Here is a 25436-nt window from a genome sequence, read left to right as displayed (position 1 = left end):
ATTATGGTGCATATGGCTGGCTCAGCATCATCCTCTGCTTAAGCGCCTTTGCTAGTGCCTCCCACCATTATAATCTTAGCCACATGCAGTGCTGTAGATCCATTCTTAGAGGAAGAAGACAAATGTACAATTTTTCTTTTTCACATATCCACTCATATGGATTTCAGGACTTTATTGAGCAATAAAAAATATACACCAAGGAAAATATCATTTTCCTTTTTCCCCATATTGTTGTTCTTCCATCTCAAAATCTGATTTAATACTTCCAGATGAACGACCCATGATCCAAAGTGACAAATTGAAAAACAAAAACAAAAACAAAACAAAAAAACAAAAACAAAAATAGAGCAGTTCAACAGTAGAGGTTGAAAACCACCAGACCAGTTTGAGAGCGTCTCTGTTTTTTCGTATCGTTCACTGAAATTTTGAAAAACAGATTTCAAACAGATTTGGTTTGAACAAGAGTGAAATCACAGACTAGGTTGTCACATCTGACTCTGCCCCTCCGTAGAGTTCTGCCAGTTTCTGAAACTCAGGTCCCCAGTCATCCAGGTAATTATAATCCTGCTCAGATTGCGTGCCAGGGGAGTCTAAAGGACTGATGGATCCTGTGGGTGAACCCTGACCCTCGTAAGCGTAGGTCTGGAGGGAGTCGTAGGGCGGCACGCTGGTGTCCATGTCAGCCTCTACCAACCTCTGCTTGATAAACTCGTGCACGTCCACCTCGTCCAGCTCCGATGGGCTCCGGCGGCTGCGGGGTGGGCCACAGTGTTGTTGTCTCGACTCTGGGCGAATGTCCCTCCGGAACTTGAGCTCCTCGGCGGCAGCCGGGTTACGAAGGGCAATGATGTCAAAGGCCTCAGTGTCCTCCTCACCTCCACCCTCATCATCGTAAGTGACCACATTCTCTCGGATGTCCTCCTCAGAGATGATAAGGGGCTCTTTCTTGCTCCGCCTCAGTGTGATGAAGAGAACCACGATGGCTGAAAGACAGAAGAAGAAAAGTTTTTGTAGCATAGGTACTCATGTTTCTAAAAAAAAAAAAAAAAAGAAGTGATGAGGATGATGCCACAAAAAGCTCAATATAATTCCAAATATAATTCTGGAAAATAACTTCATATGGTAAACTGACATATTTAATAGTTGTAGACAAAAATGAGACAGGAAGAAAATTGATTTTTCAACAGTTAAATTAACAAATCACTTAGCAGAACAACATCACATTATGGAACAGCTGAATGTGGTTACAATGCTCAGCCATTTCTTTTATGCTAATACCAATCCCTGCGTGTGCCTGTGTGGTTTGTTAATTCATAGTTCACGACAGACAAACATGCTGTGGTTCGTAAACAGCAAACCAGATGAACATGAGCCAATTTTCTGTGCAAATTTATCCGTTTAACCATCAGGACAGTAAAACTGGCCAAGCGTTGAGGAGTTGTAAATCAATAATCACATTATTCGACATTAGCATTGAGGCAGTGATGATTTTTTGAATGCAAGCTGTTGAGATGATGACAATGTACGCATTATCGTCATCTGTGGAGCAACCTCATATCCAGCCAAAACACAATGCATCAAGTGAGGGGAAAGCATATGGAGGTATGTCTCATATAAGCATCTCTTAGTTTTAGGTGAGGCCCGTAATGGAAAGAATGTGCCAGTTGTGCCACATCAAAGAAAATATAGCATGATGTTGCAAAAATGTCTCTGCTGATAAGAAGTTTACAGTCTGAAATATCTTTTCCAACTGTTAATGAAGTCATGAAGCCAAGTAATATTTGATGACATACTACAGCTTGGAACTTGTTCCTACAACTAATGAGAGTTATGCTTCTTTGGGTTAATGATGGCTTCACTGCAAAATGTTAACACTAACATCCATTTAATAAAATGGCGTCAGTGAGGGAAGTACATTTTTATAGCAGTGCAATATCTGAAAGGAGTTCATTATGCTACATCAGCAGACACGAGCAAGATAGATCAGTGTTCCTGCAGAGACGTCTTTGCTTCATAATGAAATTGCACTGAATGTTAGCAGCAGGAAAAACACCAAGGTTTAAAGGAACATAAAGAGAAATACAACTCATGAAAAAAAATCCTTTTTATAAGGTAATAGAAATGTTTTCAGCATCTTGGCATCACACATCAAACTCTTACATGCTATCTTTGTCTAAACAACAACACGCAACTGTGTTAGATCAGCCTCTCAGGAAGAGGCACCTTATAACATATACTGTACAAGGTGAGAGCTTGACAGAGAAACAGGAGGGTGGTGGTGGATTAAGAGGAGCTTTCAGCTTTCATAACGCCAAGGATGCAATGATGCATTTGGCTGATCTACTTTATTTACTCAAGCAATCAATTTTCGCATACATATTGTGGTGACTATGGCATGCAGTAAACAGACTATAAAGCAGTTTCAAAGACAAGATTTAAGCCTCAAACCAAGCTTGAGTTGTTTAGTGAAACGCCAGAGCCTTTGCTCCTTCAGTTCACTTGGCCAAGTGAGAATAATCCCATTGAAAATGTGGAAGCACTGAATAAGTGGACCAAAACAGACTGGAAATGCCACGGCTCTTCCAGGTTTTGTCACAACTGAGAATCTGAACCAACTTCAGTACATGAAATTGTCCTTTTAATGGATGTATTCATGGACAAATTAGCTTGCTAGGGAGTCCTAGGGACAAAAATCAGTTGTAGTCCCTAAGTAAAAACTGTTTATGGTCACATCAGTTGCTGACACAGAAAGGGTGTCAATGAAGAGTCAGTGAAGAGGACTCAGGCAAAAATGCAGGATCACTGACAAAAGAGCTGATCCTGTAGGACCCTTAAGAGTCTGGAGCCATGGGGCGGTTTTACATTTTTTAATCCAGCCTGGGGTCTCACGCAGAAATTAACATCTATTAGCCAACAGTTACCCTTGAAGCCCAAAATAATAAATTAACTGTGGGTAAAGCATGGTCTATTTCTTTTTGTCTGTCTCATGTCAGAATGTTTCTCCTGGCAATATAACAGATAACTACTTCTTAGTCCAGTAACTAAGCTACCTGTCAGCCCATGAGGCATCGCACAAGCCTTGACTGAGTTGTAATTGGACAGTGTCAAGCTAAATGTAAAACACAACACAGCAAACTTTTCAATTATAGTTTGGATGAAAAAGAAAAATATTTGACTGTACCCTAAAACACTTTTTTTGTAAAAATAATTATGCAGAGATTCATCTATCTACATATTTCATTGTTCGGTGCAGTTCCATGCCTGTGTTTTTAATGAAATGTCCCCCTACCTGCATGTGATTAATCTAAGCAAAACAACCCAAATTCACTTCACTCCACCTGGTGCACTGGCACTGCCCAAGTGGGGTTAGAAAGGGTGAAAAATGCAATTTGTCTGGGACAGTGCTTATCGCTCTACTTGTTTAAAGCAACCAATTACACAATGCAAGGATGTGAGAGTGTGTGAGGTGAGATGGGTCAGTCACTGAGAGTAGAACTAGGAAATAAAGAATTTTTGCTATTTTTTTTATTTACTTCCCCATGCATATTTTGAAGTTGGCACATTTTGGGCCACTTTCTGCTCCCAGTATCTACAGTTTGACATCTCACTGTGGTTCAGCAACAGCCTAAATATAATGAATCCAGACACTGAGTTAAAGCACCCTTATTTTTTCTTTTTTACCAGTTTCTTGCACCAAATTGCACTTTCCACAGCTCGTGATCTGCTTATACTTAGAGTAGCGTGTTTCTATTCACTGTACACACCACATTGTAATACACTCTCTGCATTAATGCTCCCTCGATGGTCCATTCAGGTCATTTCACATGCCAAGCCAAGGCCAGCTGAGGTCTAACTCTTGCGCAATACACTACTTATGGCACCAGGGAGCATTGCTCCAGTCTACGGATACTTTTATTTGCTGCAGTAGCCATTGCAGAAGCCTCATTTAGGCTGAATTTAAAACCTGGTTATTGAAGATTATACTGGAAGACTATTATTAAACTGGACTTGCATTATAAAATAATGTGTCTAATCCAAATAAGAAGCCATTCTTTGTAACTTCTCAAGCCTCAGCCCTCAGCTTAAAGAGAGCAAAACTTAACACACTGCAATTAAAAACACTAAACAGAGACAACTTCAATATTTTAATTCAGTTCTTCATCTTGTTTTGTTGTCCCATGTTTTTGAAACACAAGTACATTATAGCACTTCTTCACTATGATCAATATCTCCATAACACCGTGTCACTCATCACCTAGAGTCAGTTCTAAAATAGCTACATAGTTGTGGTTTATATTTTAGAAATAAAGTCCCTGAAAAATATTCTTCAGCCAATCAGACTGATGTTGGCTAGTCCTTCTAGTCTTTGCTGCTGTGGAACTGAAACGAGATGGTTTGTTAAGTATTAATAACTGTTAAGTATTAGTATAAGTATACAAAATAAGATGTTTTACATTTGCCATTTGTGTGAGTATTTGGTTTGTGTTGATACTATAAAGTCAGTTGAGTTCATTCTACACTAAGCAGAGACTGTAAACTGTGAAGTACACTTCTTAGAGTTGTATTTTTAATCCAGTTCCCCATTTAACCCAATTAGTACTGAAATTCTGTACCATTTTCTTTGCAACTAAATAAATACAATCTTAACAATGATCTACTTATGAATATTTTATGTTATTTAAGTGATGTGTAAAGGCAAACATTATCTGAGTCAGTTCAGAGATGGTTTGTATCCCTTTCTGGTTTGCTGCAGGATTAATTACGATGGCTTATTAGAGTGCAGAGAGATAAAACATGGACATTAATTGGGCAGACGGAAAACAATCAGACACAAACAAATCATACTGACAAGCAAAGACAAGCCAGAATTGAAAGTGTGAGCCATGTCTATATAAGTGATATAGACACTGATGGCCTGGCTTTACCACATTTGTGAACCAATAACCTCAAGACTGAATTTCTAGCTAGGACTTCTTTCTTTGCAAAAAGGGATTTAAAAATAAACAGTGCCCGTCCATGGCATTTTTTCCCTTCCCCAGGGACACACCATGTTCAAAGTCTGCAAGCCCCACCTAAATCATTTGCATATTGAGATCCAATCACAGTGAGAGCTCAATCAAGATGATGAAAACTCTTCTTAATACCAGGTACAAATGCAAAGTCCAATGGTTTATACATATAATGTATGCAGATACAGATCACGTGTTAATGCCTGGTATAAATCAGCACTGAGGTTCAATACAAGCAAAGACAGACAGATACTATACAGAGGGAGGGAGGCACGGCATATCACTAAAGTTTCAGAGGGATTTAAACTGGGGATACTGCATTTACTTAGTATGTGTCTTAGACCAAGTCAAATGAATGGCTGTTAAATGAACTGGAAGCTGATTTATTCTGGCTGTGACCCAAAGACAAAATCTCACATCTCTCGGGGTGATGGGTTACCAAACCTCTGTGCAGTCTCTAAGCTAGGTGTGAGACACTTTGCTTGTAACTGGAAAGTGTGAACCCAACATGCAACACCAGTCAAACCCAAAAAAATATAGTTGCGATCAGCTCCTGTGTCTCCCTGTTTCTCTTCGTCTCTCTCCGTCCTAACTAGAATTTGCTTTGTGCTGATAATTAGTGATTCAGCTTGTGTCTCTCACTCAAGCGTTTGCTCCAAACAGTGGTGATGGCCTTTTGTTCGCCTCAGCCAGAGGCTTTGGCATAGAGGAGGCAGACAGCCAGTATGAATATGCATAACCTTCACGCACTAATGTCCACAGACAATCACTGAAGAGAGGAGGGGAGAGCAGCAACGGTGAAGCCGTGTTATTAGACAGTTTTGTCGAATCATGTTCCACTGGAGTTTGGTTTGCAGAGGAAGAAATTGGTCTGCAACGCCCCTCACGGCTCAAGATCAGCTGACAGGAGCCTGTTTACTTTGGGATTTGATTTTTGACATAGAGTTTGTGTCACATGTCAGACATTTTCCACATCTAACATTATGTTCAGATTTGTTTTTGTTTTGTTTTCTATTTGACCTGCAAAGCTGACTGTCCACATTCCGATTCAAAGAGACATGATAATATTTGCATGTGCATATATAATCATTTACTGTCAGTTCAAAGACTGGTTGCCTTAGTAACAAGCAACGCACATCTTATACCGAGGACATGATTTCTGGGTGCTGTGATGGGCTCATAACATGGAAGTAGCCCTGTTTGTTTTCACTGTATTTCTGATGGTGTTTTGTATTCATGGTGCAGAACACATCCGTCACACATGAAATCAACAAGAGTGGTATCTGTGTTGGCTGTCACCACATTCCTCCATGCTTGTCCTCTGCTCTTCTAGTCACAACATGCAATGTCAAACACGTGCCAAGCGAGGAGGGAAGGGGGGTTAAAAAAAGATGATACAGTTCCATAGTAAGAGAGCAGATTTGAATTGAATTTCAAATTGTCAACAAATGTGATTTAGGTCTAATCTGATTTTCTGATTTGAGCTGCCTGTGTGAACATGAATCCTCACTGCTCATCGACTCAAGTTCCCCTCTCCAGTCACTGTAGGGTTATTCTCAGTATTCTTTCTGTTGTATGCACTTCCTTTCTGAATCACACTGACCCTGCAGTCCCCATTTCCCTCTTCTTTGCTGTCTTTGTCCTCATCATCTCCTCTCTACTCACCTCTCCTCCAGCCTTCTCTCTGTGTCCTTCTTCTCTTCTGTCCTTCATATCCTTTTCTTTTTCTTCCTTCCATGCCCTCTCCAACTCTTTCTACCCTCATTCTAAATTCCACCTGTGTTCTTGCATGTCTATTCATCCCTCTCTCTCCTCCTCTGCCCTTGTCAAACCCTTTCAAACCCTTCTGCTCTTCCCTGCTTCTCTATGGTCCATCTCCTCCGTCCAAGCCCTCAGGATATTTTCCCCCAGGCAGCTCCCCGCTGCTGCAGTCCCTACAGTGGCTGTCCCAACTTACCCAGCAGGATGACGATGCACAGCAGGATGGCAATCAGAGCCCCCGTGCTGAGACCTGCCGAGGAGAGGAACGCCTCGCCTTGGCACATCCGGATCCTGCCGTGGCGCTGGCACGGGCACACCCGCAGGGTCAAGGTGCTGGTACCACTAAGGGAGGGCTCCCCACCGTCCCACACCACAATGGGCAGCTCGTATAGCTCCTGGGTCAGGTGGTTGAAACGCCGCCGTCTTGCAATGATGCTGGCCGTGCTGTCTATAATGGAAAAAAAATAATAATAAATTAGACCCCTTGGCTAAAAAGACCACTTGAAGACTAATTGATGGCTTCCTCTCAGCTGCATTGCTCTTTGACTGAAGCCTGCAAGGATCAGATTCTGATTCAGAAGAGCTTTATTGATCCCCACAGGGTAACTGCAATTATCTACTTATACAGACAGACATTTAGATCCTTGGATTTCAAACCTTATCTGGCATGCCCCAAAAAGTTTTCGCCCACCCCTGCCCCACAATTTTTTTTTAACCATTAACAATGGTATTTTTCCCCTGCCCACCCCTGCAGTGGTTCTATACACCCCCCCGCAGCCGAGTTTGACAACGACTTAGAGTATGAATTCTCAGCTAAACAGGGAAAAAAATCCCATCCACAACATTTGCCATTTGCCTTTTTTTTTTTGGCTTTTGAAGTATCTCAAGCCAGTAGATTTCTTACTATGTTGGCTGTTTTCGTGTTTGCCAAGGCTAATTAATTTCAAAGGTGTTCGTTTATTTTAATGTGTTGCAAAAGAGCAGTTCACCTTGGCCTCTGCAGAAACACCTCTGTTAATGGAACATGCCATGGAGATAAACAGAAATTAAAAGGCTGACTTTATAGAGAAGAAAAAGAAAATAAGAGAGAGCTCTAGAGACGGTTTTATGGCAAGATTCAGCAAAGGAAAGGAGACAAATAAACACACAGCTCTCACGCGTGTATGTACTTGTTAAAAATGGACTGGAAAAAAAGCTTACTGTGTAACTTGTGATGTCAGTACTCTCTCCCAGGTTAGAAAGTTTTTTGCAGTGCTTGGCAGAAATACCCATTCATAGCCAACTTTACGGTGTCATTCACTGTGTTTAGATGCCTAGCATACAGTAGCTGCTGAGGCTAGCTTGTTAGCCAAACCTACACAAGGATGTGTGAAGGTTTGCCATGAAGAATATAACACACCATGCATACTGTACTGGTACCTGTAGGTTCTGTAAGAGCAGGTTATCTCAGCAGGAGATCACCAGTTTATCTGTAATATGAAGGATGCTCAAATAGCTGTACCTTTATGGACGACATAGAGCACAATCATAGCTCCCTTTAACTTGTTGTATCATGAGATAAGGAATCACATAATGTTGGAACACCACCAGTTTCACTACACGATCTTCCATCCCTGTTCATTCAAACTATATGGCTGGGTGATTCAGGTACCTGGATGACTAATTTGGACCTCACTTGACTGACTAAGAAACTTACAGATGACACATTGCATGCACATTGCATATATATATATATATATATATATATATATATATATATATATATATATATATATATATATATATATATATATATATATATATATATATATTTACATGATATTTTAAGTTCCAAAATTGCTGATTCGTGTACAGGGCAACCTTTTCTTTTCCACCCAGTGAAAACACCTCCACCGTGCTGTACTATCATGCTGCTGCTCTGAGACCTTGCCTCCCACTCCAATCTCTGCTCCATCTATGAATAATTATAATGATCGACAGTTGGAATGACAACACGTACTTCAAGCTTTATTAAGTCAGACTCACAGTATCACCGTATCAGCAAGCAGATGGGTGGGGGGTTTGAGAGAGTGGAGAGTGAGAGATGCAAATAACAAGGAAGAGAGATGGGGAGTTGGAAGATGAGAGGAAAAGAAGGGGAGGCAAGGGGGGGGTGAAATGAGGAGGTGTGTGTGTGTGCGATTGTGTGAGTGTGTATGAGCCAAAGAAAGAGCAGAGAGGACGAAGACGGAGGCTGAGGCAGAGAGAGACAAAAAAGCTGTGTGTGCATGGTCTTCACCGTCACAGCCTTTACACTTTGAAGCACAAAACCACAGCAGCACGGGTCCTTGTGCAGACCACAACGAAGAAGTGCATCAATTATGTCATGCTAATTTCACATTAAACCGCCTCTTGTCGCAGGTGGGTGGAGGAGAGCTATGCGCTTGTTGATTAACGCCGCAGTGAGATGGGCCATCTGCAGCCACGCGGCATCCACATAAGAGGAGAGACAGCACGAGTTAGCACTGTCACAGCTTAACCGTGTTGTGACAGCTCGCACTATATGACGTTACCTGCAGTGCAAGGCAGGTGACCACCCAGGAAATGAGGGAAAATATGCTTTTAAGAGCATTTCACGCTTCACTGAAAATGATCCTACACATTTAGATCCATGTCATTTTGCAAATCACATAAAAAAAAATGCACACAGACATTAATATGCATGTGTGAGAGGTTCTACACAACCCTGTGGAATTCCCCTAGCACTGTGTTCATTAAGCCAGAGTATGAACCACTAACTGGCAAATGGCCTCATTTTTTCACTTTTCCAAAAGCATTAGCATGATAAGCGCGATAAGTACTGCTTACATAACTTTTTTATTGCTTATTCATTCCTGTCTGTCCATCTCAAGATATAAAGTTAAGTAAGATTTTACAACATCATAAAAAACAAAAAACAAAAACAAAAACTTGTGAAACCATTAAGACTCTACACTTGTATGTCTGAACTAAAAATATCAGTGGCAGTGAATTTTTTTTGTGCTGTTTTAGAGGAAATACCTGATTACTGGACACTGATCCACAAAACTGGATACAATTAAGAGAAGCATGCTATATATTTGAGATGAGGTATTTATCATATATATGGAAATATCTTTGCTGTAGAGCGGATTGTCTGCAGAACATATGAAGTGTGATTAAAAAAAAGTGAAACCAAAAATAAATCAACAATAGACACGCGACGCAAACACACAGACTTCACACTTGCCTACACATGCACTTAGCTGGATTCCTTGTGAACTTTGGTGGGTGTATGTAGGTGTTACTGATGGGATTCAGCACGAACCTTCTCTCTAGTTGCCACTTGGAGCATATCATACTGTGCTACAGTATGGTGGGACATAATATACATTGGGTCGCATTCTGATGATGTGCACTTAATGTTGGGAATGACTCAAGCTTGTAATTTCTGACTATATTAGGAAAATGTATATGCTGTGGAAGTGTTGCAGGTGTTTAATTCCACATCTTTATTACATTTGTCTCCTGAAGTAGCAGTAGATTTTTGGTAAATCTTCTAAGTTTAAAAGTTTAAAGAATTTAATTATTGTTATATGGTTCTGTAATTTACCTACAAGGCTCCTTAGGGTCATGGTCAGTGAACTCACCATCATCACTCACCGTGGCGTGTGACAAACAATCTCCATCCCCATATCCTACAACACTATCAGGTGATGTCACACATCACATTTTGTTCGAAGAAGCTATTTTCAGAGAAATAGGGTCCCTTGAAATAGGTTGAATAATGCTGACTCACAGTTTTCCTCTAATACACGCGACACACCGGGAAGCCATATTGCTCCCAGAGAGTGGATAATAGGTTTACAAGCTCTGGCTTACCATTTGCACTTATTGTACTGATGAGGTACAATGGTATAGCCCAGGCTGATCAGATTAGCATCTGCTAACAGTTAACAATAAACATACTAACAAAGCTTTCTGGGTTGAAAATACACTTTTGAAAAGACTGTCTGTATTAGACTATATCTATACTAGTCTATATTAGACTAATTACACCATGATTATTTGGCTGATAGGTGTTTACTGAACCAAAACAAGTCACATACCAAACTAAAGCTTCTGTACCAAGCAGCACAGGGAGAATACGTATACCGCTATACTGTTTGGTATTATTAAAGGGCAGCTTTCAATATTGATTAAGGGTTCCCTGTTGTTCAAATACTAATATCATTTATGTAGGGATAATAAGCCTTTCATGCAGAATCACAAACAGCACATCAAGAGACAAATGTAACAATCTTCTTTAAAAGAAGCCCGTGAATTCAATAAGGATTAGTCTGACTCAGTAAGGCTTAGCTTAACAAAACATGCCCGGCAGTGACACCAGATAGCAGTCAGTGATTGGGCTGATTGGAAAAAAAAACTATAAGTTCAGCCCACTACACTGGTTTCAGCATATTCAAACTGTAGCAGTATAGCGTGTTTGCCTCATAAGGTTGTGTTTTGTGTATTTGATTTAATTACGGGTCACCTTGTATGTTTCTGCAGTAACAATCAAAGGAGACTGGAGAGTACTATTATTATGTTCCCCTGTTACACAGGAACAATTTGGTTCACAGTTCTGATGCAGCACCACTGGCTGCTGGGGCCTTACTGCACATTTACAAGGTTCATGCTAAACAATAAAAAAAAAAAAAACATCATTGTAATTCCTTTTTCTTAAATCATAAACATCAAGCGATCAGGGAAACATCTGCACTTTGCTTGAATAATAGGGACGCTGATCAAATACTCCAATGTGAGACTTTGACAATTTTCAGCTGCTTGTTTTGTCAAAACCAACACGAGTCAGACTGCTCTGCCCTCTTTGCAAAAATCATGCTGTTTCAGCAGATAATGGGTGTTTGGGAATCTAGCAGTATAACACACACTGCAAGTCAAGTGTGAATGACATATAAGCTAATTAAACGTCCCACATATCAATGACTTGACAGTGCTTCTTTCAACACAGCTGATTAACTGTAATATTATAAGGTCTTCTGTATGCACAGTGGAGGAAGATGCCTTCAGAAATCAATTGATCTATTTAAGTATGTGGGTTATTTAGAGATCATAGTCTCCGTTTAATTGCCTTTTAGACGCAAATGTCATCACAATGTGAATGATAACAAGATCAAAGAGGCATTCAATTTTCAGTCATTGTAAAGTAGGCATAGTCAAGTTGAATGTATTTAAAGGGCTTTTAACAGAACAGTTTCGTCACAAAGTGCTTTCCTGGAGCAGCTGAGCAGAAGCATCCCCCTTGTTTTTCAGCTTTAATGGTGCCTAATACGCTGTAGGAGTATGACCTGCATTTCCTGTAGAACATCCAGCACTTTAACTGCATCAACACATCTGCATGACGACTACGTGTTTAAGCAAGCCTGACTTGACCTCTGCAAACAAAGATTGCAGTTCCACAAGGAAAAGGCCTTGATCTGAATTTAAGACTGAATCTTTGTTTTCTTTTTAGCTAAAAATCGACACTCAACCAGTATGTTGATCTGATATTATTAAGCAGACCTGGAGCTGTTAAAGGTCTCAGTGGGAATAGCACCAATTGAAACAAGATAATAGCTTTTAAAAAATCTGGTATGGTTGCAAGTAGACAGAAAATAGCATCCTGAAAAAGTCATAATGATTTAGTTAACGGGTTCTTTGAAAAGGCGTGATTGTTAAATTACCTGAAATGAATGAAAAGGAGGAATTTGGAGATATCGTTAGTAATTTAACTAAAGAAGCAGTCATAAAAAACATGTCTCAAACTTAATCTTTTTTTCTTTGTACAAAAACTGAGCACAGAGCCACAAATAAATCCAAGTTTCATGAGGATCCACAGTGAGCAAACTCTAACTGAGGAGGAAAGGAGGTCAGGAGAGAGTTAGTCGTGTGAGTGACTGAGAGGGATTTTCGTCAGTTGCACAACAACAGAGAGAAGTATTAGGCCCTGGCACAGAGCAGCTACCAACTGTTGGTCTGCTACAACAGCAACGAACGAAGCTGCTTCAAGTGTGAAGAGCTTACTTTAATTATCAGACACAGGAGTCAACAGTATGGCGCATTGTGCCTCTCTCTCCCACCAAGATATTGTGAGCACAGCAAATAACTTCTAATACACAGTGGCAGTAGAAAAGCTATATGACTGCGACACCTCTTTTGACTGCAAGTGCAAATGCAGGCTCCATGTGACTAGATGACTGGAGCAGCATGTATTATGGGTGCAGTGGCACACCATTAAGAGGGAGGTTTGTGCAGATGAGCTGGGAAGAATTTGGTGAAAAATACTGTTAATGAAATGAATCATTCTAGGTGGACAATGAACTATAATATGAATGAGTAAGCAAACAAAGTACACAGCAGAATGGAACAGAAACAGAGAAGAGGAGAAAATCTTGAAGCTGTAATATAACGATTTTGTCATTTGAGTTTTAGGCCTAAGAATGACACTGTCCTTCACCGATGAGTCCGATGAGTTCCTGGGTATAAAAGAAGGTGTGAGTACGTCTTTGCTGGCGGGTAGAGGTCTTAAACTGAGAACCACTTTCCTTGTCTAAAAGCTAGCTTAAGTGTGTCCTTGATTAAGGCATTTATTTGCTCCAGTGGAGCTCCTCCATGGTCAACAGAACAACTTAGAGGCTTTGCTGGGCAGCTGTCTCTCTTTCATCTGGTCAACTACCCGTTCAGGTTATTGCTCTAAATCAGAACATGCTCCTTAACGGTTCTCCTGGTTAAAGAAAGGAAGTTGCATGAGGAAATACAAGGGCCCCTGTATGTTTGAGTGGTTGTTTTAATCCCTCTTTTATGATAGCTGTACAAGATGTACTATATATTTTAAGGGGTGTAACAAAAGGCACAGGTTGTTTGTACTGTAAGGTCTGTTAGTTGTATTGCTTATTTTTCTTAAGCTTCTCCCTAAGTTATCCCACGTTATGACTTAAACTTCCCTTTGTTCTTTCAGGTTCTCCACAACAAATGATAAAAATATGAACATTTTTCCATGTCATGACACATAATCGGCCCAACCCACATGGGATTATATCACAGATATAGCTTGAGAAAAACAAGAGCCTGTGGGATGGTATGCAGCAGGCGCTGAAACCCAAATTGAAAGGCACCATTACTCAAAACAGCATGAACCAAGAGAGGAAAAAAGAAACTCCTATCAATCCTTCAAGATAGGAGGGTTCCCTTCCTGAATGTTTTGGGAATATTTTGCTGCAGATGGCTTTGTTATAATAAGTCTTTTGACAGAAACACTTTGCAAGAATGTGAACTATTTCCACAATGCTGATATTTGGATTGGAAATCTAATTTCTTGAGAATTTAATTTGCACTGTGCTCTAAAAGTTCATCTGACCCAGCCTGCCCCCATGAGTAAACCTACCTACCAACCAGTCACTTGCCTGTAAGGTGTAGCTCCAGGAGGATGCCCCTGGTATCCCTGCTACAAGCAGACCTTTGCAAAGACGCTTATCCAAAGAGGGCTTTGAATTACTCTGACCAGTTTTCCCCAGGAGAACCTACCAGGAGCTACTACCCCCAACAAAAATGCTGCAAGGATCACAGTGTCTGTAATTTATTTGGTGAAAGATGAAACAGTCGCCCTCAGAAGAGCAAAGAGCAACAGTAGTAAAGAACGGCTGCATTACTGTGGCCAGCTTGTTGTTGCTTAACAAGTAATTTTTCAGTATTAGCTTTTATTAGCTTTTCTTCAAGTCCACACTGTGATTCTCTAACACAGCATATGGCAAATCAGCAAGAGATGTTTTGCATGCAGTAGTGGTAGTGTACCTTTGTGGGTTTTCTCAGTAATACCCTAGAGTAGAGAACTATTTAACAAGTGTATTTCACAACATATACAACATATTCACACCCCTAAAGAGATGCCAAAATACAAATCCTCATGTACTTGGGATAAAATGGTATCATTGTGGCACCATGCTGTACACCAAGGTCTGAATCTTTCATTGTGGTGATTAGGTAAAGAGGAATTAGGGCTCCTGCAACAGACAGTGAAGGATGATGATAATGATGAAGCATGGAAAGTAAAGCAAACATTCTGTCCTCTCCCCTATCAAATACACGTCTCACACTTCCAACAGCTGACTTCAGAGCTGTTCTACTAGGTTAATGTGTGTAAAATTGAAGCAAACTACCGCCCAATAAATTATTTATGCCAAATTTGCACTTTCAAAAAATGATAATTCATTGTCCTTCAGGAGATACGTGGAGCAGTGATGCAGTCGATCCTTTCCTCTTTTGATTCATCTCCCCCTTAGGACTGGAGGTAGGGAGGAGGTGAGGGATGTCTCTGGGTGCCACTTGCATGAGTGCAGCAAAACTAGCCTCTGCATCTCAATGTGGCTGAAGCAGGAAAAGGCAGGCTTGTGGTGGGAAGCAGCTGGACCAAGGGCCAAATAGACTTATCTCTTATTATCACATCGATTTTTTTTTATCTCTCTCGTGCTCCCTTCCTCTCTGTTTTCCTGCCTCTCTCTGGCTCAGGGATTCATCTGGAGTGCTGTGAACTCCTCTTCTCAGTGGGCAACGGTGAGATCTTCTGGCTGAGAGCTTTTAAAAGCCCTGTGATTGTAGACCAACCTAGGGCTAGGTATTCACCTGAGACTGAGATGGTTGCCATGGTAACGCCCACTGTTGGCCCTGCACCAGCACAAAATAAATGGACGCAGGAGGGGAAAGAGAGCGCACCAAAGCGGGTAATCCCTTTAACAACAGAATGCGCAAACATGAAGGACCTCTATGACTCTTATGTTTCATGAAGACACGACTCACAGGAAATCCCAGTGGCATTTGAGTCTCAAGATGTCCATCTACCACACCCAACTGACAGAGCGCATATTTTTATTGCACCTCCAAGGTATGAGGAAATCAGTACAGCTTATTGGATCTTGGAATGTGAGCAATGAGGATGGAGCCCGGCCCTGAAGGCAGGGTGGAAAACTCATAAGAAATGCAAACAAACATATTGATCACTTTAATTACCTTCATTGTCCTTGAGGGTGAAGTTGGGATTAACTGGTAGATGGCTTGGCAAAGCAAAGGAAAACCGCTGTCCATTGGCAAAGTCATCCTTATCCACTGCTGTGACAGTCTGGATCAGCTGTTGTTCAGAAGACAGAGGGTAAATTACTTTCCAAAGACAAACACCTGCAACATTTAATTAGCTGCTGCACTATTTAGAATCACTTTTCAGTCCAGTTGCATGCAGGACAAGGGCTTGATTTAGTTTCTCATGCGTGTCTTATGATTTGTTGATTATAATTGGACAGAGTCAGAGTTCCTTTGACCTACAGCCAACTAGTCTCGTAACATTTTCTCCTCTACTGCCTGAAGGGGAGTGGCTGGTTGTGACACTAGGATTTCAGAGCATTTGGCTTCTGCTGGGGCAAAGGCGGGGGCTGGCATCTAACAATGACAGGGGTGCTCTCTGGGCAACCTCACTGCCACTTATGTCAGCTTGTTACCCTTAATTGGTAAAAGGCACAGTAAGAGCGAGGAGAGAGCCAGTGTTGAGAAAAACAACCTGATAGCCCCTGTCACCACAGGGACTTCTTATCTTCGATGTGTGATTTGAGGTGTTGTTGTGCTCCTCGTGTACTTGCACAAGCCTTTGTCTCTAACTGTGCAGTATTACAATGGGCTTTGTTTGTGCTAGAGTGTATTTATGTGGATGTCGCGGTTGACAGGGTGGCTCTGGTTGAAGCTTTTGGCTGAGAGGAGCAGTGTTTTTTTCCTCTGGTGTTAACAGTTTCAAAGTTAAGCTGTAATAATTTTGTTTTCCATCAATGTGAAAAATCAGTTAACTGCCACTCTTACTCTTAAAAATCAGCACAATGGGATATTTTGAAAATCAGAGGAAGTAATATACTTGGCTATTGCTTGAAAATGCCTGCCTGAGGAAACCTAACTTCTGGGTAGGTTTTTGAGTGGGTGCAAAGTTGTTCTCCACAATTGTAATCTAGGGTTTAGAATATAATGACAGTCTGATGTCTCTATGCAATTGTCTAAGCTATTTTTGCTCTTGAGTTGAGAGAAATCTGTGATCTAGTCTATATATTACAGAGGTCTGGCCGTCAGTGGTGTTAAACTACTACTAACTATTAATTAGAACTAAGAATTGACATGCAAACACACTAATGAGCAACCGTGTTCTTTCTCACATGCTTCTGTTCCATTCTTCACATTGTAATTCTTTCCACTTAATCCCCTGGGCCAAGAATCTTAAGGCTATAATGCAACCATAATTTAAATTTAATGTAAACTTTAATTCAAACTTTTTCTCCACTAAATTGAAACTATTATGTAAAAATGTATTTAGTTGGGTCTTCCCAGTCTTTACTCCATCATCCTTCGCCAAACCAGCCTTTCAGCCATTTCCATGCTGCTGATTGCTCTATATCTCAAAAGCCTTCTTAATTCAAATGAATCAAAGACTACTGAGAGCAAATTGGAATGAGCTTCGATTTAGAGTTGTCATGGTTTGCTGCCGAGATATTTTGAATGAGGGATGATTAAGCAGCTCTCTCCAATGCCTTCACTGTCTCTTACTGCTTAGCTCTCAGTGAGCAACCCAAACTGCTGAGGGAAACAATAGTTCAGTGCTGAATGCATGTATTCAGGGAAATGACTACGGTTAATGCACAGCCCTCAACACTTTCCTTCTGAGGTGTGTTTGAGATGTAGAAAGATTTGAATGTGTGCGGAGGGAGAGGAAGAGAAAAACAGAAATAGAGGCAGAGATAAGTGTTACTCTGTAACTGTTTCTAGGTGAATCCTAGATGCTCACCTGTCCCGGCCTTGAGCTCTCACACACAATGACGTCCTCATCTGTAGCTATTTCTGGTGGATTGTCGTTCACATCCAGGACCTGGACGGTAACAGGAACGTGACTGAGGAGGCTGGGGTTGTCTGTAACAGAGAGAGAGAACGTGACAAAGAAGATGAAAGTCAAATGTAAGCCTTAATAACAAAGTAGAGCATCAACACTGTAATTTTAAACTGGGACACACTGTGCTCTTCTTGTTGGGCTGTTTATGGGTTTTGTCTGTGCCTCTATAAAAGCACTGAGGGATGCAGCGTTGCAGAAGGCAATTTTGTGTATTAAAGCACATCTGATCATCTTTGTGCAGCATTGTGTTGTCCCAGTTGGTGTGTGCGGTTATGATGCATTATTCAACCATTGTACTGCATGAGCAACTCGTGAAGCATGTAAAACATAAGCCTTTTTTCATCTGATGTTAATGTCAACTCCTTTCTGGTAAAACAATACAGAAGCAAAAAAAAAAAAAAAACATGATTTCACACTTGAATTATTCTTTGCTCAATTGAATTAAGGTCTCATATTAATTGTGTTTTGTTTCTACTACTTATAAGGCCTGTCTGGGGTTCGGGGTACAGGTTTCACATGGTTTATCCCTGGTTCCACAAATGTCACTGAAGAGCTCTAACACAAGGCAATTAACCTTCATCCTGTGGGGTACCTCAGGCCCCAACAGAAGAGGACTAGCTTTGCTGGGTAGCTTCCAGGTGTGAATATGTTTTACAGTATGAGAGTGTTGCAGGACAGCGCTGAAAAATAGCATGCTCACTCAGCAAGACCTTCCTTGAATAGAAAAAGTCAAGCAGGTGCAGCAGTATTTCTATTAAAGCAATGTTTCAAGGTTTTTATTTACCTCATTTTGTGCATACAGTAAAGGTTTCCACGTATGGCATTGTTGTATCATCTAGAGAAAGGTGTGTCATTGCACCTGCTGTATCATAAAACAGTTGGTGTGTCTTCGATGTAAAGTACCAAGGAGATTCAAAAACGCTAAAATTCAATCACATACATGTATTCATTGTGTAATTCATTCGCTCACTGTGGTTTGTCTATCTGCTCCTGGTGGAAATTAGACGGCAGGGTAAAGTCTGTGCGGGATGGTTAGCAGTGAACTGTGCACGGTCCTCTGTGTCTGTGACACTGTGTGTCCTTGCTCATTCAAAGTGGTAAAAAGCATCTTGCCATGTAACTGTATTCTTGAATACTAAGGAGAGGTGAAGAGATAAAGAAACATTAGCATGCAGTACCTCTGTCAGTTAGCAAGAGATTTTCCTAATTGTGATTATAAATTACCCAAGTTACCTGATAGCAATTCTTGAAGTTAGCAGGGCCTGGATTGATTTAATTAATTTTCAATGTAGGAAAGGACATTGAAACAATTGGGACTAATTTGATTTGGTAGTTAATTATAAAGAAAATACACTCTAACCTATTTGAATACATTCTAATCAATATGCAAATGAACTCCTTCATCCCTGTTTTCTCCAGACTATAACTGTTAATTTCACTACTAACTCACCTGATGTTGGGCTGTGTTTAAGTACTGTTTATGACTGTGATATTACTGTTAATCATGCTATTAAAACGTGTTGTTTCTCTGAAATGCAGACATGTATAGAAATGTAAAGTACCAAAAATTGACAGATAAAAATAAAAAATTATGAAACACTTGGAAGACACAAAACAATTGCTTTTCCTTGTTGAAACCTTTTACTGATAGAAGGGGGATATTTTTTCAGAATCAGTCAAAATAAGGAATTTTATTCACTGTGTGACCCTTAAATAAAATTTGGCATAATTGTCACGGATAAAGTGAAATGACCTGGATGGATCTGGAAAGAGCAGCAGGTGACAGCCACTGGTTGCAGTCTTGGTGGCTTGGTTTCCTGCTGCTGTGGATATGTGTTCATTAACATGTATACAGTATCCCAATGAAGTGTCTTTGACCAAGGCACTGAAGTGAATATCGGCCTAAAATGTGCTGCAGATTTTATTCCGTAGGTAGAGGGCACAGTGTGGATTCATATAGTCATTCCTTTTTATGGAACCTTTCTTTTGTACATATTGATTTTGACTCCAGTTTTACAGTCCATGAATCTGAACCGGGCTGTCTCTCGCTCACTATATGATCCCCTCTGGGTGTCTTGTCATCGTGTAGGAAAGGAGACAAAAAAACTTCTGTGCAGAACTATGACACCTACCTTTGTTTTTGTTTTCCAGTCTCTTTTAACTGTCTCATTCAAGCAACTGCATTACAAGATTTAACATGTAACGTGTAGGAGAAATGTACCATATTTATATGCCAGTAGATGATGTATGTAAAAGTAATTTTTATGTCATGAATACAAACTATGAAAATAATTCTGGGCTAAAGTGCCTCTAAACCTGAAGAAGTTGTACGTCTACAACTTCAAAAAAAAAAAAAAAAAAATGCTGTTTCATGTTAGCATGAAGAAAGGACTAAAACACCTTCAAGCTTCCAAACTTTCTTCAACTTCCCAGGATGAAAATAAAATCAGAATCTGTTTGTACATTTCTCATCTCATCAAACAGAGGCAGCAGGTACATTACATTTACTCACTCACTTGTAAACATTTGGTTTATGGAAAGTAACCTGTGTACCTACCAACCTCCGAGGCCATCACAGTGATGTTATGCCAAGGCTTGTCTTCTCTGTCCAGAGGCTGCATCGTCCGTACAACTCCACTGCTCTCGTCAATTCTGAAGTACCTTTCTCCTTCTTCTTTACTATCCAAGAAATACCTGTTAAGAAAGGATATTATGATGGTTTGTATCCACTCCAGATGTATTTTTCAAAAATACAGCAATGGATAAATAAAAGGTGATGTACAAGAGTTCAGCACAATGACACTGAATAGTCTGCAGGGTACAATTACAGAGTATTACTGCTCATTACAAATAAACTGTAGAATCTGTGGAGCGCTTCTTTCAGCCATCAAGAATACTTAGTTAAATGCCTAAGAACACTATGCAGGCACTTAATGTCTTTTTGGCACTTGCTTTAGTTCACCAACTCATTAAAAGGCATTAAAAACATATATTTATTTACTTTGGTTCATGTGATTTAGTTAAAAAATGGTATCAAACTATAAAATAAAAACCTTACATTTACAATCTGTGATTCAGTCAAACAAAACCAGTGAAATGAATGAAGCGCAGAAGCTGTAAAAGCCAAAGGGAATGTTCTTATGCTTCCTTGATTTTCAAAGTCTTGTCAGACCTCTAAAGCACGTGAACAGAATAATCCCAACTGCTTTTAAATGGACTTTAGGTCCTGACAGAATGAAAATACATATTTCTGAGTCAAGAGCAATTATACTCAATATTTAATAGTGACAAAAGGCAATGTTCTGCTGGCAATGTTTACACTGTTTTAATGGCTTTCTGGCAATGCTGTTATCGAACTAGAAGTAAAGCAGTCTGTGGAATACAAAGAATAAATGGGCTCCTCTCAAGTTCAAGCACAAAATGAGCATTGGCTGTGTATTCCCTAATTTATCTCTTAATGACCTATTTACACCTTTAATCCAGCATTCATTGTCCTGAGCAATATAGCCTAAGTCGACAATTTTCAACTGACATGAGAGATGGAAATGGCATAGGGATATTAATGCCAGGATTGCATTTATTTGAAATAATGAACTCATTTTTTAAACATGGATTGCTTACAAGTGTATGCAGCACCCTCAGTAGAAATGTTGTCATGATTTATTAAATGCCCAGGCTCATAAGAGCATGAAGGCTTTTCGGCTGTAAGAGTGAGAGTTTAGGTGCTAAACGTGTCTCAAAGAAAAGCATGTTATTTTATGGCTCCACTGAAAAACACTTCAGTACAGTTAATTACTGTTACTGGTGATAAATCATGTGCATTTTATTGTTTGGTGGTTTATTTTCATATTCCTTCAAATAACCAGCCAAAGTATAGGATGTTGCACTGTGTAATCATTATTTTCCAGAACACCTTGATAGAAGGAATTTTTTCTACTGGAGAGACCGGTTCTGGCCCACCTTTGACCATGGGTGAAATCTGCTCTAGACCCTTTTCAGTATGTTTACAAACCTAATGTGGGGGTGCATGCTCCATGCATGCTCAGATGCTGGAGATCTTCTACCAGTCTGTGGTAACTTGTACCATCTACTGAGCTGGGCTCTGCTGGGGGAACAGTAACTGTGCCAAAGACGGCAGCAGGATCAATAAACTCATTCACAAGGTCAGGACCATCACTGATCAGAACCTGGAGACGTTTGAGTCAGTGAGGAGCAAGAGGTCACTGAACAAACTCGTCTCCATCATGGTCAATCCATCCCATCCCCTCCTCAACACACTGCAGAGACAGAGGCACTTGGTTTTCTGACAGACTCACGACCAGAGTTTACGTTACCCTGTGGGGACCATGAATATTTGCATTGAAGTTTTTCCATTAGATGACCAATCTGCCTTTAGAGTCAGGTAATACATGCAGTGCTTTATATTAACCAGGCCAAGGCATTTCCACAAGTGTTCGTGGTGATTATGATAATGTATAAGAGCAAACATGAAGAATTTGTTGGGTTATTTAGATGTCAGTTCCTTACCAATATTTGAAATGTCACATCAATAACGTGTTTATTCCAATGCATGTATGAGCAAATGTTTGATGATCAAAGAGAGACAAATACTGAACCCTGCTGCATTCTGATGTTAGCACAGGGACCAGTGGCGCAGTTGTTTAGCTTTTTTTCTGGGTTCAAGTGGATGTCAGTGAAGTACTTCCCGCCGTCTTCTTCTTTATGTGGTGAACATTGGAAGTGATGTACTGTCAGAATGGACCAAGAAGAGGTATCCCACAAGGAGAGCAAGAAAACTCTTTGATATGTAGATTACCTTCTTGTTTACTACAAATCTTTCACAAAGTCTTTAGATTCTGACATGAATCAAAGGATCATGTTTACCCTGTGTCTTCCTGCCATTTCAGGGGTCATGGTATGAGGACAGAAACTGCTCCTGTGTCTGGTAGTTTTGGTATATGGGGTTCCATAATGCCTGCCAGAGGGGAGGAGTTCAGAGTAGTGCCCAGGGTGTGAGGAGTCAGTAATGATTTTCTCTGCCCTGGTTTCCTGGTTCTTGAAAAGTACAAGTCCTGTAGAGCACCGGTGACTTTTTCTGCTGTCCTTGCTGTTCGCTGCAGTCTGTTCCAAAACTTGAAGGTCTCCAAGACTAACAAAGGGCTGTTGGATATTATGAGGGGGTAGAGGTGCTAAGGGGTGTCTCCTAAAGTCCACTGTCATCTCCACAGACTCATCAGCATCTTGGATGAGTGTGATGATAGAAATGTTGTCTGCAATTTTTGAGTTTGACAGCTGGAGGTGCAAAGAGCGAGAAGAGCAGTGGGGAGAGGACGTTCGTAATCCAGAAGTGACTTCCTCCAGCCTCAGCTGTTGTTTCTTGCCTGTTAGAAAGCTGGTGATCCACTGACAGAGAGCCACTGCTCCTCCAACTAAAATGTACAAAAAAATTTCCGGTTTTGGGAAAACTGGTGAAAAATGATCTGGAGAGAACTGTCTGGTGTTCAACAGTTCTTCTCTTATGGAAATAATCAGGTTCGAGTAACCGAACACACAGAGAATGAACAAAGACATAGAAAGAACTAGAGAACACTGTAGTGAGGCTGCCATCCGCGGCCATAGGAAACTGCTTCTTTTTGATATGTTAGCAATACTTCACCATATGAGGGGTTTCATGTTTACAGCTACTCCATTTATGCTGAGGCTACAGAGGGAATTCAAATTAATACAAACAGTGCCAAGCTGTTTGAATGTAATGTCATGAAACGAGGTACCTGTGCAGAGCAAAAACCTAAGATTAGTCCACTGCCTAAGGCTAATATCAATCTTTTTTTTTTTTTCAGCAGTACACAAGCATGTGTTTTGAGAGCATACAAATGTGCTAAGCAGTTGTACTGCCCCGGGTTGCTTCACAGGCTTGCAGATAAAATAACAATCTATTTGATGATGCCAAAAAATGATAAAGATTCATCATGAATATTACTGATTTTTTTGAGGGGATATGAAACATTTAGGCCATGTATTTCTGTACTAACAAACAAGAGGCTATTAAACACATTGCAGTACATCCTTCAGTCTATTTATGTTATGATTAACTCCCTGGTGATTGCTGTTGAACTCTTTTTGGATGTTCTTGGACTTTTGTTGAACTCTCTATGGACTTTTTGGACTTTTCTTTTGGTTCCTTGGGTTCATTCTTCATTCTGTATTTTATTTTGAAGTCCGGTTCCTCATGTATCTGTTCCCAGTCTACATCCTGTCTTTGTCTGTTTCCCGCCTTTGTTGATTGTCTGCCTCCATCTAATGTGGATCACCTGTTGCCAATTACCCCAGTGTATTTAGGTCTTGTTGCTCCCCTGTTTCTGTTTGTCTGCTGTCAGTCCTGTTGTCAACCCTGAGTTTGTTCTTGTGGTCTTGCCTCTGTTTGTGTCTGTTATTCCAGAGTTTGTTTTTCTGTGCTTAATTCCTTTGTGGATGGTTTTTGGTTTTCCTGAGTTTTGTTTCCAGGCCTCATAGACTTTGTGCCAGTGTTTGTATTGTTTTTAAAAGACACTGTCACTCATCAGTCTGCCTAGTGAGTCTGCGTTTGGGTCCTTTCCCTCATGTTCCTGGCCACAGCCCCCGTAACAATTTAACATTATTCTTTATTTTAGTATGTCCCAAAACAAGTTCAAAGCTGTCTGAAATATCCTTAACTTGGTACCTATTTAGTATTTTGAATTGCTGTATGGTGCTTACAGATGCAAAACCCAGCCTACTGCACATGTCCAAAATGCATTGTCATTATTTTGTATGTGCATACTGACACACTGACAACATACTACAGTGTGAAGCCATAATTTCAAATCCTCATCCATAAAAGGTAGAATTACATGAGGCAGAGGTATTACTAAAAATTGCAGTTTTAGCTTAAATGATCTTATTAGTTGATGTAAACCTCAATGGGCAAAATCAAAGCACCTCAGTTTCTTGTAGCAAAAGAGATCTTATTGATAAACCTTAAACTGAACCTGCAAAAATAAGGAAATAAAGAAGATGAGTAAATAAACAACCAAATTTGAGTCCAAAAATTGACTCATTATCAGAATTCTTGAACGGCAAACATATGCTTTACCAACTAAGCTAATCAAACAGAAATCCATTCCATCTGGCAAAAAGACTGTTTCAAGAAAATTTTACATTTTTGGAAACCAATTAGTTGAAAAACTGATACAGTTTCATTGGCTGCCAGTCATAGCGGCAAGAGTGCTGAATCTCAGAATATTAGCAACCTCTTCTCTTACCCTTTGCTTATGCACTGATGCCTATTGAACAGCTTCTCAATATTTATAATAATTTTATCTTTTAATTTTACTTCAGATTTTATATGTCCATCTAGCAGTTAGTGTCTTACCTAACAGGACTGTTCCTGCTGTCAGGATCTCGAGCTGTTACAGCGCCCACCTCTGTACCACCTGGTGCGTTCTCATATACATCCATGATATAATAATCCATTGAAAAGACAGGGGCTTCGTCCACATCCCCAACTGTTATTTTGAGGGTGGCAGTATCTTTGAAAGAACCAAGATAAGAAAAACGAGGATCCACATGTGTATTCACCCCCTCGATGTGGAGCGTGTAGGTCTTCTTTCTCTCGTAGTTCAGAGGCTGTTGGGAAAGGGCACCACAGGGACATATGATTAGCACAATATATAATATTATATTATTATATATAATATAAT

The 25436-nt window shown here is 40.3% G+C and overlaps 1 protein-coding gene across 1 annotated transcript in view; it reads right to left on the bottom strand.

Annotated features, from left to right (window-relative positions):
* Window positions 1-227: 227 nt before the first annotated feature.
* The window catches only part of LOC121200276 (cadherin-18), a 52971-nt gene continuing 27762 nt past the window's right edge, over window positions 228-25436 (bottom strand). The window contains exons 6-11 of the mRNA XM_041065466.1: window positions 25109-25362; window positions 20276-20412; window positions 17617-17738; window positions 15813-15930; window positions 6967-7218; window positions 228-983 (exon numbers count right to left, since the gene is read on the bottom strand). Of these exons, the coding sequence (XP_040921400.1) occupies window positions 478-983; window positions 6967-7218; window positions 15813-15930; window positions 17617-17738; window positions 20276-20412; window positions 25109-25362 (1389 nt within the window). The 3' untranslated portion in view covers window positions 228-477. The remainder of the gene's footprint in view (window positions 984-6966; window positions 7219-15812; window positions 15931-17616; window positions 17739-20275; window positions 20413-25108; window positions 25363-25436) is intronic.

This window comes from Toxotes jaculatrix, chromosome 20 (genome assembly GCF_017976425.1).
Source record: "Toxotes jaculatrix isolate fToxJac2 chromosome 20, fToxJac2.pri, whole genome shotgun sequence".
Taxonomy (NCBI): Eukaryota; Metazoa; Chordata; class Actinopteri; family Toxotidae; genus Toxotes; species Toxotes jaculatrix.
The sequence above is the reverse complement of the archived record's forward strand: the minus strand, read 5'-3'. Positions and strand labels throughout refer to the sequence as shown.